General features: G+C 40.8%; 1 protein-coding gene across 1 annotated transcript; it reads right to left on the bottom strand.

Moving 5' to 3' along the window:
- Positions 1–887: 887 nt before the first annotated feature.
- On the bottom strand, positions 888–12,517 carry LOC310806507 (STAM-binding protein-like A). The gene is made up of 10 exons (XM_083672633.1): positions 12,392–12,517; positions 7,199–7,434; positions 6,246–6,321; positions 6,058–6,153; positions 5,464–5,842; positions 5,079–5,203; positions 2,685–2,822; positions 2,441–2,553; positions 1,849–1,948; positions 888–1,028 (listed from the first exon to the last, which is right to left on the bottom strand). The coding sequence occupies exons 2-10, from the start codon at positions 7,399–7,401 to the stop codon at positions 972–974; spliced, it is 1,287 nt and encodes a 428-aa protein (XP_083528759.1). The 5' UTR covers positions 7,402–7,434; positions 12,392–12,517; the 3' UTR covers positions 888–971.
- Positions 12,518–12,730: the final 213 nt, after the last annotated feature.

Here is a 12,730-nt window from a genome sequence, read left to right as displayed (position 1 = left end):
TTCCCAGTCTAGGCTTAGTCGGTAAACCATTATGTATTATTTCACAAGCGTAGTCACTAATACGGTATTAATTCATTAGTCATTTGATTCAACAGTGCTATAATATGGATTGGCCAAACAAGCTCTCAATGGATCTCCACATTTAGCCATGATAATGGTGAGATAAATCAACTATGCTCTTTGTTTTGCTCAAAGTTGCTTTAAGCAAGCCTGGCTAAAGCGACAGACTGGAGTGGCTCTTTGATGTTGTCGGCACGACAGGTTGATAAGCCTGTGCTGTGCCATATTGCTGGTTGGTTTACCCCCTTTTCGAATTTTAACAAATCATGCTCTATGCATTACTTAAGCACCGCCCCAGGCTACCACCCCATTACGTAAGTGAAATGGTGATGAAGGAACACCTTTCTGAAAAGATAGTGAAAAGGGAGGGGTAGTCCACCCAAGTTCAAAATCACATATTTGGTTCCTTACCCTGAAAGGAGTCTATGGACAAGGACAAACTTCAACCCACACATTGGTTTTTGTTAACCAACAAACTAACCAATCTTTTTGAATGATTTAGGAGAACAGACTTTGTAAATTCAGGCCTGGGACAAGCCCAAGAAGCCTCTCTCAACATCTGTCAACCTCATCAACATACTATTTACTGCAGGCTGCATTATGTGGACTGCACATTAACCTATGGCATAAATCAATTTCTGATTATAATAATAATAATTAAGCAAGGAAAAGAGCACATAAAAAAGCACACACATAATGGGATTCTGCCAGCTGTGTTCCCCTGGTAGAGGGCTGTTTGAGTATGAGTCCACATTCCTGTCCCTTTCCAAGAGAAAGTGAGGTCCAGTGATTGGTCGGAACCAATTCAAGGCACCAATGTTAGTGTAGTACCGATTCCCAATAAGTTTTTCAACAAAACCAGACGTCTGTCAGTGTTTGGTTTACTGTTCAGAGAAGGATGGTGGAGATAATCACCGCAGGTCCAGCATGGACACTCTGTCGTTGGTGATGGTGATGTGGCCTGCGCCCTGGGAGGAGCAACAGGAGGGCCACAGGTCAGTCAGATAAAGGTTCATTTATCAAACATGTCACACATTCAGCTACTTTTGCTTATTTCCATATGTGATGAGGTCTAAGTGAGTAGTGTGCTTCGGAGGGCTGAGCCTGTTTAGTTAGCTGTTTAGGCTAACAGGACTATTAGGCTATTCATTAGACTATTAGGTATTATGCTCGAAAAATGGTGCAACACTATTAAAAAATTATATTCTATAACAAACTGTAATAATATTCTATAACAAACTGTTATATTTCCAAATTGTAGGGTTTATTAATGTTAACAAATCATGCCAAACGTCCCCTCTCATATGTGACTTGCTCCAACATTTTCAGTCGATTGGACCGCTAAGCATATTGAGTTCTGATGGCTGTTAAAAAGACAAGAATCTCAGCTTTCTAACCATGCTAAATGTGTCTCAACCAATAATGAGTGAGAAAGAGCCAGTTCGAGTATTACTGAACAGTGATTAGGAGAATTCCATTCCTGAGTGTATTTTTTAGGTAATGGCAAACTCATTCCATTCGCAGCACCGCTGCCCATCGTGAGTCCAGGCTCAAATGAAGATACCGGTAGGCATTTATTGAAATAACATTTTACACTAGTTCACACAGCCTAACAGCATGCATACTGGTTTTACTGAAGTGGATATCTCAGTAATTAGCAGCAGCGAAACTCCAAAATGCACATTATGGTTACTTTTCTTGGGACTTAACTCTGATCAATGTCATTATGAAGATCACATCACAAACATATATTGATATAAATATAATTTTGAAAGAGGAGGTACTCACTGTGAAGAGGGGTGGCTCTTTGCTGTGGGGGTGGAAGCCTTTCTCTCTACATGTTGAGATCTCTTCCATTCCATGGTCCGTTAGCCTGAAGTAGCCAGTCCTGCAACGTCAACAAGCCAAAGCAACTTACGGGTAGGAAACAGCAAGCAACAGGCATGGCACACTGCATACCTACCTAAACAGATAAACAGCCTACACCAACACACCATAATGTGCATTAGATTGTCCAATATCTTCACAGTGTTATTAATATATATTTTAAATTACGACAGGATTGGGTGATGGGGGAGGGGTTTCTTGCTGGGTCATGAATTTACAGTGTAGCATCATACTATGCTTAAACTGAGTATCAGATCAGTCTCATGAAAAATCAAGGTAATTCCCTGGAAACACTAGCGTCTGAATGGACTGAATTAAAGAGGAATATACCCCAACCCTAGATAGCTAGCATGTAACCATTTTGTTATGGAACAGCAGTTTCCATAGTCTCCTCTATGGCTGTAGTTATCTTTGAATAGTAGTTTCCATAGTCTCCTCTATGGCTGAAGTTATCTGTGAATAGTACTGTGTAGCTGTCAGACACCACACTCACTCATTGAACTTGGGCGAGCAGACGATGGCGATGGCCTCTGGCATCATGATCTGGTAGGAGCAGTGTGTGTGCAGGTCAACACTGGACAGGAAAGCTGTCTGAGTCGGGTGGGTCTACAAAACACCAAAAGGCCAACTCTGGGTCAATACAAATATTTTGTTATGGAGATTCATTCAAATGCAAGACGATAGCTAACAAAGGCATTGACAGCCTATTTCCCAGTCAGCTAGTTGGTGTTACGCACATGGATCCAGCCCAGCGTTATGAGATCATACTGGTCTTGGATCAGAAAGAGCTCCTCCTCATTCTCTGTGTCACAGTAGTCTGGTCCACCAGATTGCTTTGGGACAATCACATGAGTCACTGTAAAGGCATTCCTGGTCTGAAACACAAACACAGAGACATTATACATTTATGACATTAACAAAGTGCGAAGGGTCTAAATTGGTTATATTTATATGTACAGTGCCCTCCTCCATAAGTAATGGAAAGAGGAAGCATTTTGTCTTCTTTTAGCTCTATACTCCCAACAGTTTGGATTTGAACAAACTGTTGTTTCAACTAGATGAGGTGAAAAAGCTTCCTTGAAGCACAAACAATAGCTACTGTCGGATTACTTTCAACTTCTGGAAGTGTTTTAGTCAATTATTTCAAGCACATTTGTGATGTGATGCATTGTAAATTGTAATTTTGCTATTATTTGCTATTATCTCATTTATATTATGGTTTCTGTCAGCCTAGAGTTGGCTCAATTATACTGCTTGTAAGCTCACTCTTTCCCCAGAGCTAGAAATAACATAACACATTTCTCATCCAAATTCGAAAATGTGGGCTATGCTGTTGCTACTTCTGTGAATGTCTGAACATTTACATCAACAAAAATAAACCACTCACATTGAGGACTGTTAGAAATGTTTTGTTTGTGTCTTGTGTTCTGTTGTGTTTCCGTCCCTTTACCTATCTCCATCCTTCCCAGGCATTCTGGCAATCAATTTGGTTCAGCTGCACCTCATTCCTCATCACCGCTATAGCCAATCAGAGGATGGCCCCGATGTATTTAAACCCTGCACTTCCACCCCTCACTAGATCCTTTTGTTTCTGTCTGTTCAGAGCGTGTGTCTGTAAAATCATTGTGACAATTCTCTGTTCAGACTAGTGATGGGCAAATGAAGCTTTTGTGAAGCACTGAACCACTTGAGCCAATTGTTTCGAAAATGGGTTCATTACTCGAAGCTTCAGTTACAGTGACCTCTCCTGGCAAAGTGCAAGGCTGCAGTCAAATTAGGCAGGCTAGTTGGTGGACAGGAGGCTTTTAATTACACGCACGCACGCACGCACGCACGCACGCACGCACGCACGCACACACCTCAATGAGCTGTGTTGGAGAAACTACTTTACTTTTGTAGAAAAGATCTTTTGTTCTGAAGCATCTTTGCTTTGATCACCCTTGGATTTAAAGTATTGTAACGACCCTGTGAAAGGCCCGTTAGCAATTCCGCCAAGGGAGTTACCGCTCTTGGTGTTGTGGCTAGCGCGGCCGGTTTGTAAGCGAAAGATTGCGAGTTCGATACCCGCTTAAGGCAAGCTGCTCTACCCCGCCGTTCGCTACAGTATCTTTGCTTTGATGAAATTCTTTGATGCACACACACACTAAGACTGAATATCATGTTCTATTTACAAATAAAGATTGATGAATGTGTGTATTGTGTTATTGAGGAGAGAGTGCTGGGGAAAATATGGCATAGGTTGGGTGTGTTTGTGTAACTATGGCAGGGGGTGATTATGTGGGATGGGGAACACTCAAAGATTACAAGAAGAACACTCAGAGAATACGCAATACCAACAACTCAACAGCAACAACGCACCTACTACGACAATCCACAAATTGTGCACTGTTTAGAGCGGTTATAAAGTGTTGAGGCACTCAAATTCAAAACTGTCGCAACCTATCACCTGTCAGAATCGAGACGAGGCAGTGCCAGTGAATCACCTGATTAGACCGCGAACCAGTCAGGTGATTCATTCAGGCAACGAAGCAGTTGCTGCTTCGGACGTCATATGTCACGTGATTTTTTTCGCACCAAAGCAAGCTTTGAAGCAGTGCTTCGATGGAATTGTTGTTCAGTGTTTGAAGCACGTATCGAAGCTTCAGTGTCAAACTGCCATCACTAGTTCAGACTAGTTCAGTTCCTTCATAACTCATCCCTTGTATTTTCCTTCCAGTTCCAGTTGTAAAGACTTATCATTTGTGCAAAATGTTCAGCCCAAACAGTCTGGTCAGCCCAAACGCTGATTGTTGCGTCAATCGTTAATAGGCGTTCTAATCAAGTGTTCTAATCACACTGGTTTCATCGTATCTTAAGGGACCACTCTTGACTGATCACACATGATCGTACAGTATGCATCAAAGGGTCAAAAGAGATGTTTCAAGGTATCCTAGTGATAGTTTTGTTAGAACTACAGTGTGTGAGGCTGTGCCTGTAAAATGTTACCCAAACAATAACCTTGAGAGTTCTATTGGCATGGTTGCTAAGCACTAGCTTTATGGGGGTTTCAATACCAGACAAAGTTAAGAACACTGTAAAAAGTTCAATACAACCAACATGTGCATAATTGAGCTCCTCCAGCCAGGTCTTACCAACTTGCCACAGAGGATGCCACAGGTCTCTACAGATCGGCTTGTGTTGGCATCTGCCAGCCTCAGAAAACTCCTGCACAGCTCAGCGGGCACTGCCAACTGACGGAGGGCATCGTCCATGGTATCTAGATTAAGATACACAAACAAATAATAAATAATGAAAATAAAGGAAGGGGGAAAATTCAAGGGTGAAAGCTGAAAAAATCTGCCTGACGTATACCCTGCAAGCATACATAATTTAACCATATGTACTGTACTTCATATGTTCCTTTTACTTTCTTTGTGACTTTACCTTGACCTTCTTTTGAAAAACAAGAAAGTTCAAGGTAAGGACGGGAGGAAAAGCAACAAGGGAAGAAGTGGATCAAAGTTGTAACCAACTCACTGCCAGGGCTGACCAGGGACCCAGGCTTGAGCGAGCGGTCAAACTGAGGGGTGGCGGCGGGGGGTTGGCTGTGGTGGATGGTGCTGCTGGGCGTATCCCCTGGGCTTTGTGGCGGGGTTGGAGACACCACCAGCGGCAGAGGGGGGCCATGGACGCCCGGGATTAGAGGTGCATCAGGCGGAGGGGTGCCCGGGGTGGCAAACTCCTGGAGGATCCGCTGGCGCTCCTTCTCCAGCTCCTGGCGGCGGATCATCTCTTCAAAAGCACTAAACTGTTCCTGCTCTCGCTGGCGCCGGTGCAGCTCAGCCACACGCTCCCGCTCTGCATCCAGGGCTTTCTGCTTTGACTGCTGCTGTGCAAGGGCCTTCTCCTCCACTTTCTACACACAAAGTACACATACAAAATGTGTATTCAACCGCCTAGCACAATTTTCTAATGTTTGCCAAAAGTGGGCACAAATACTGAAATAACATTATTTTGAAAATCACCCTGGAAGTTTGCAAACCCTTTGACCGTAGCTAAAAGGCCCAACATGTTCCATAAGGTTAGCTACCTCCACTATTAACGGTGTCAGATTTCAGTTAAGCAGTTTACCTTTTTGACAAGATACTGCGCATGTTCTTGCTCATATCTCCTCAAGAGAGCTTTTTTCAGCACCTCTGCTTGAGGAAAGGCAACCTCCTTCAATCGCTGTTGAAAGAGCATTGTAAAACAATTAATCCAATTAATAAGAGTTTTGAGTCTTCGAGAACACAAGTAGACTACAAGTCCTGTTAACCTACCTTTAAAGTGTCCTTCTTCTCCGGAATATTAGCCGTTTTGTAATCTCGATGCTTGGGTAGCTTCTCAATGAAAAGCCTAGACATAAACATAACAGATAATTATACAATGTGTGACATTGGCATTAGAATGGTAATTCACTACATAACCTAAATTTGTTAGACCTGCCTAGGCCTCAATAATTGTCTGAAGTTGAGGTGCCCATCGTCTCTCATATTGTCAATGAAACCGGATGGTTTTGAAGTGTGTATCTTTGTTATTTAGCTATGTACAAAAGCCCACTAGCCCCCTAATATAGTGTACCTAACCTACTCTAAAAAGTACAAAAACATCCTTTTACAAAGTGCCCTACAGTAGTGATTTTATGTTCAGATTCTGCATATAAAATGACTTCTTAGATGAGTTCTGCTGTGTTTTTTCCCGCAATTCTGAACATTACAGTGTCTGACTGCTGACTGGAAAAGTCTAACTGGATTTAGAACCAGTTTTTACGTTACTCTGCTATAGTCTTGAGATGTCCCAATAACCAGTTTTTACATTGCTCAGCTATAGTCTTGTGACTCTCCCAAGTCGTTGGCATAACACCACAACTTCTGGGTGTGTTTCAAACAACACGCACGCACCTATTCCTGTCACCAAGTTCCCACGACATTTTTTGCTGATAGAACTTACGTGCCGAACTTACGTGTTACGTAGAAGTTACGTGCCCCGCTTTCTCCCACTAGGCCTAAATTGCTAGTAAGCAGGCTGCTGGAAGTAGCTAAAAAGACACACACTTAAAAACCCATCTGGATCGCTCAACTAGAAATACAGTATCTAAAAACAAAGGTTTCAAAATAGTGAACATCCCTTTAAAGCCACACATCACAGACTACCATACATTAATAGGGTTATTTCATCATCTGATATTGTGGTACATCAGAATATCCAAACCAAACAGACAGCTACTCCTTACGTGATATACTTGTTGTAGAGGACAAAAGCGTGCTCTGTGTTTCCCTCCTCCGTGTAGACATTGGCCATGCGGATCATCTCCATGCCAGAACGAAAGTAGCGGCGCGGGGGGACATCATCGTTAACGTCAACTGAGCTGCCCTTCTTAGTCAGGGCACGGACACGCTGCTCCGGCAATAGACTCACGTCAGTGTGGTCTGCCATGGTGCCACCACTCTTCACCTTCTCCCTGCACACCTGGGCATTAGAATTACATTGTTATTCATCCATGACATGGATAAATAATTTCATGACTATGTTACAGTATGTTACAGTTCCATCAACAGGTTCATAAAAAGTGTACATTGGTTAAAGCAAAAAACTGTGAATGTATTGAATAAAATGTATCATTAATCTGTGTCAAGACTGTTTTAGCCTGAGGGACCACCACTACACTGCATATGCCCAGTGTCAGGTCATGAGAGCACATTATTACTCTAGCAAAGAGATTTCTTCAGCCAGTTGTTCCTCCAAAACAATATTTCAGGGCAATTCTACGGTCACAGAATGATGCAGAGATTTTTCACTTTCAAATATATGCCAAACAAAAACCCTTGATAGCAAAGTTTAACAAACCATTACAACTCTATGCATAAAGACTACTTCTAACAATTCCAACTGGGTTCCATATAACCACGTTTCCCCAAGAGTCTTAAATATCTGCTCCAAATTAAAATGTTAATATGTCTGGAGAGTGTGGTGTTAGCCATCATATGATACCTTGAGTTTGAAAAAATCTCTTTTGATTGTTGAACTACAGTAGGTGAAGTGGATTTACATCTGGTAACAGAATGACTAAATGGGTCCCCCAGAGGAATGCATGATTTATGCATCTGAATTTCATTGTATACATGATGATGTAGCTACAATAGGGAAACAAATATATAAAAGTATAATAGACACTCTCATTATAGTAATAATGTATTATTTTATAAACGTATACATAACACAAAGTAAAATTGATTCAAACTCAAGTAATTTGAATCAATGACATTTGTGGTTTTTGGTATCTTTTTCTTTATTATACCAAAAGTCTGAATCGGTCTGATTTATTTAGTCGAGTGCGACCTCACATCGTCGCTCATTAACATCTGCCAATAACGTGTTGATCTCAGTTTTCAAATCCCTTTTTTTGACTGCCACAGGATTTTCTCCAGGTGGATCAACACAACTTTTGCTACTTGTTAACTACATGTTAGATACATTCAAAATGCCCACTCAGATTGAAACAAGTAAACAAGAAGCTTTGAAAAGAAGCATATAGCCACGTAATAAGTGAAATTGTGATGTTATCGACTCATCATTATTTCGTATCGCGGGTCAGTTTAATTAGTTACTGAAAGGCATGAACGTTATGGAATGTTGACAGTGGAGTTAGTTAGGCCCCTATCAACAATCGAAAAAGGTGCTGTGTGTGTATTCAAAAGGAGGCAATGGAAATAGATTGTTGCTTCAGCAGGAGACTGCGTCAAAGGTAGGTTTCATATAAATTGATGTTGTGTTCGGTAACGTTATGTTCATGCTGAATATTCAGAGAAGACATTCATTTTATTACTACGCCCAACCAGTCGGCATGCTTTGTTTTCCAGGTAAATGTAGGCATGAGAAAGCCGTGTTGTATTGCATTGTGAAGATTTTGACAAGAAATAATATTACATAGCAATTTGTGGTGACCTAGGGATAGTGTGCAGCTGAAATCAGAGCAAGTGATTTGTCTTAACTCCCCCATTAAGAATCTGTCTTAGGGACACCACACCATGTGTCAAAGCGCTCTTTAATGAAGAAGACTTGCTGTCCTTTTTGTAGAAGGGCACAACATGCATGTCATCATTCTCAATGGCAGTTACATGCGATTCATATTTGTGTGATTTGCTGTCTTTGATTTCCCCACTGCTCTCAACAACAATGAAGTCTAAATGTTTTGGTACATGAGATGAGCATGCTGATGCAGTGGCAGTAGGTCTACTTGTACTTCTTACTTTTGTTAACTTTCATTATTCTTGCTCCTCAAGAGGCAGAGAAATTTAAAAGCGTGGGTTTTTGGTAACAGAATGACCCGGAGACTAGGCATTGATTCTTAAACTTACAGAAGCCAAATCCTTTCTGTAAAAATAAATAGAATTGTTGATATTAGTTGACCTGGGTCTATACTTGAAAATGAATGAGGTTTGATGTTTTTTTCAAACACCTTTAAATACTTTTTCTGGTTGACACTTTTCCATATATGTTTGACCAAAAGTTAAAGCCTTTGTTTATCCCTATTCCTATGATGGAAGATGGTTGATGAATGTGTTTCTGACTTCATTTCCCTGAAATATAGACTCTTAGCTTTCATTAGACACCCAATTTGATTGAATTTCACATTTTGGTCCTCGTGGATCCTTTTACCTGGAACTGCCCTTCATGTATCTGAGAATATTTCACAATTGCACACTGTAGGCTGAGGCAACAGTGTGTTTATTAATACTTTCCAGTGGACAATGTGGGAAATATCTGGGAAATAAACTTGCTCTAAAACGACCATTTATATCCTTAAAATAATGATTTTGATTTCACGCTACGCTTCTTGTTTTCTTCCCATTCGCCGGGTTATTTGCCCATTTTCAATACAACGGTTTTTGTTATTCAACTGTTCGGTCATTTCAACTATACACATATCTATATCTATATCTATATCTATATCTATATCTACCCCATTGGGTGAGATTGTCACAGTAACACAACCCCCGTTATCTTGCTCTCCCTGCGCTTCAACTTCTTACAGAGAGATTCAGATGATTGCTGAGACAATCTCTGACAACCTATATCTGATTTTGACTGTAAACCCTGTATCTCGAGCTCTGCCTGACACAGCTTCAGCCCCCTCTCTTTCCTATCTCTGTCCAGCTTGTCTCTCTCTTCCTGGAGACTCTCGCACTCCTTCATTAACCTATTCCTGTCACCAAGTTCCCTCCCTAAATCCTTAATAACAATGTCCACATCCCTGACACACTCAGCATCATCAGTGCTATCCTTACCTCCTTCTATCTCAGCATGTCTTTGGTGTCTGGGCAAGATAAAAATTGACCGGTCAAAAATATCCCTGTCACTACACTTCAACTTTCTATTCTTAGACTTGGCTCTATGCAAGTATGTACCAACACATCTAAGAAGCACGTCCATGTCTTCCTGTACATCAAAATTGTGACAAAGTATGTCAGCTAAAAGTCTAACATTTCCATCACCCGTCTCGAGTACAAACCTATCCATTTCAAACATGACCTCATTGGTCAACAAGTTTAAATTCAACTTTACAGTTCTCTCTACAGACAAATCTCTCAGTTCTATCTGTAGCCTAGCACACTCTCTAAACACCATACTGCCACCATCCATCTCATTTCGCTGCAACTCATGTTGTCCTTTCATATTATATATTATTTTACTCAAAACTCCTATCAGTGTTTTCCAGCTAAAAGTTAAACTTCATGTGGAAATTGCTGTTAGTGAAATTATGACAGAACAGGAGGATGTGTGGGGGGATAGTGTCTGAGGATTTATATGCAACATTTTGATTGGCAGCTACTGCGGCATCATCAGAAGCAGCTTCATTTGATTGGCACAATAAATGCACAATAAATCAGCCATGGAAACAGAAGCCGACTGACACACACGCCTGCGCACACACACATTAGTAGGATGAACAAATTTGCTTTATTTATGCTTTGTTCGTGGCTCTTAAACGAGCCTTTGTCTTATCTTATTCTCAAAATGTCTGATATTCCAAGCTAACTATTAAACACAAGTAGCATGCTAGCCATTGTGTTTAGTCAGAAAATATTATGCTATACATAAATATGTATAGCATAAATATTATAAGTATGCTATACATAAATGTTCCGCCTGTTATGTTGCAGCCTGGCTAGCTCTTCATCTCGCTCGCGCGCACTGAGATGATTTTGCTAGGCGAAAATTCGATTGCCTTGATAAGTGAACTAGGGCGCACGTCTGCTATTTACACAACAACAAAAAAAAAGGCGCAAACGGAAAATGTTAGCGGTTTTCAGTTTGTTGTAGACAACACATTGGCGAAGACACCCATATCAAATTCGGCTTGTTGGATTTTGATTCCGGAGCTGGCCATTGAGGTCAAGGTAAAACTACATTTTTTCACCCGTTAATCGTAACGCAATCAAAATCCAACAACCCGGGGGACGATAAAACAGGGGTTGGCTCTTAATTGAGTGATAGTTTGAAAAACCAATAGAAAGTGTGGTCGGGGACTTTTGAGTTGAATTAGGAGACTGACAAATATTTCTCTGGACATTTTGCTTCTAAAACGGGCCTAGAATTCTAACAGCGGCTCTCTTGACTGGCGCCGTCGCTACGGTGCTTTTTAAACCGTATTTTTAGACCAAAAGAACCACTCTTAGATATCGATTGACTTGTAGTTCGTTTCACAGTTATTTTTTCATGTACTAAGTCACCAAATTGCTTGTTATAAATATGTGTTTATTATTAAGCTTCGTCTTTTGATTTGCTTGCTGCGCAAAGCACAACCCTTTGCTTGTCAACAAATGCTAACTGCTTATACGCTATTGTTTCTATGAAGAAAAGATAACATGAACTGACAGGTAAATGTACACTATTTCGCATTATTTTGGATATTTTGAACAGTTTAAAAAGTCCCGAAACGGCTATTTTGCTTGACAGCCGACTTAGAACTGTCAACTCGTCCCCATTGGGACAGTATTGTGGCCAGAACGTTTGACCACGCTACTAGGAATGAGACACGCTTAATCTGTGTCCAGGAAACCAATGCTTAAATAAAGCTTAGTCATATCAGTGCTACATATGCTTATTAGCTACAACTACATTAATCGTGTAGCCAGAAGTTCAGGTTGTTTCTTACGGGTCTTCATTTAGCTGGTTAGCTAAACTAGCTAGGTAGCTAACTGAGCAGCTTCCTAGTTAGTTAAGGGCAGCCTGACATTTGGACTGATGATAAGACGACAAAGAGTTTAGTACCCAAGCAATCATTAGTTACAAGTGGCAGAGACCAGTATAACGCTCCATTGATTGAATTACCAGCACTTCCTGGTTGGCTAACTAATTTAGCTGACGTTAGCTCAAATAGCTGGCTTTCCAACTTATAATTCTATTATTTTGTAACTCTTACCTGGTTTAGCGACAGAAATATGTTGTCTCCGCCTATACATATGCACCATAACCATATCACTCAATTCAGAGTGTATCTTTGCCTTTGATAAATAAGTTTCCACCCAGGGAAAAGGGCCAGACGAACTAGCGAACCAGCAGATTTCAAACAACATCCGGTTGGGTTGAAACTTCAAAATAAAAGCGCTCTGACAAAATAAGATATCTTGAATAAAACAAGCAAATGGGACTGATTGGCTTAGGATTTAATAATGATATTGACGCATATTGAATCATATCTGTTATTAGAAACCATGTTATTGTTATTATTCAAGTTAGAGCTTATTCAACTTATCAAGTT

The sequence above is a fragment of the Argentina silus genome (assembly GCF_951799395.1).
Source record: "Argentina silus genome assembly, chromosome: 7".
In the NCBI taxonomy this organism is placed as follows: Eukaryota; Metazoa; Chordata; class Actinopteri; order Argentiniformes; family Argentinidae; genus Argentina; species Argentina silus.
Note: the sequence above shows the minus strand (reverse complement) of the source record. Positions and strands in the feature narration are given on the sequence as shown.

What these genes read in the sequence shown, in the direction of transcription:
- LOC310806507 (XM_083672633.1), bottom strand. Translation starts at nt 7,401, where the DNA reads ATGGCAGACCACACTGACGTGAGTCTATTGCCGGAGCAGCGTGTCCGT. An exon ending in GTCCCTGGTCAGCCCTGGCA is followed by an intron (nt 5,204 to 5,463) that starts GTGAGTTGGTTA and finishes ATCTTAATCTAG; the next exon opens with ATACCATGGACGATGCCCTC. An exon ending in TAACGCTGGGCTGGATCCAT is followed by an intron (nt 2,554 to 2,684) that starts GTGCGTAACACC and finishes GGTGTTTTGTAG; the next exon opens with ACCCACCCGACTCAGACAGC.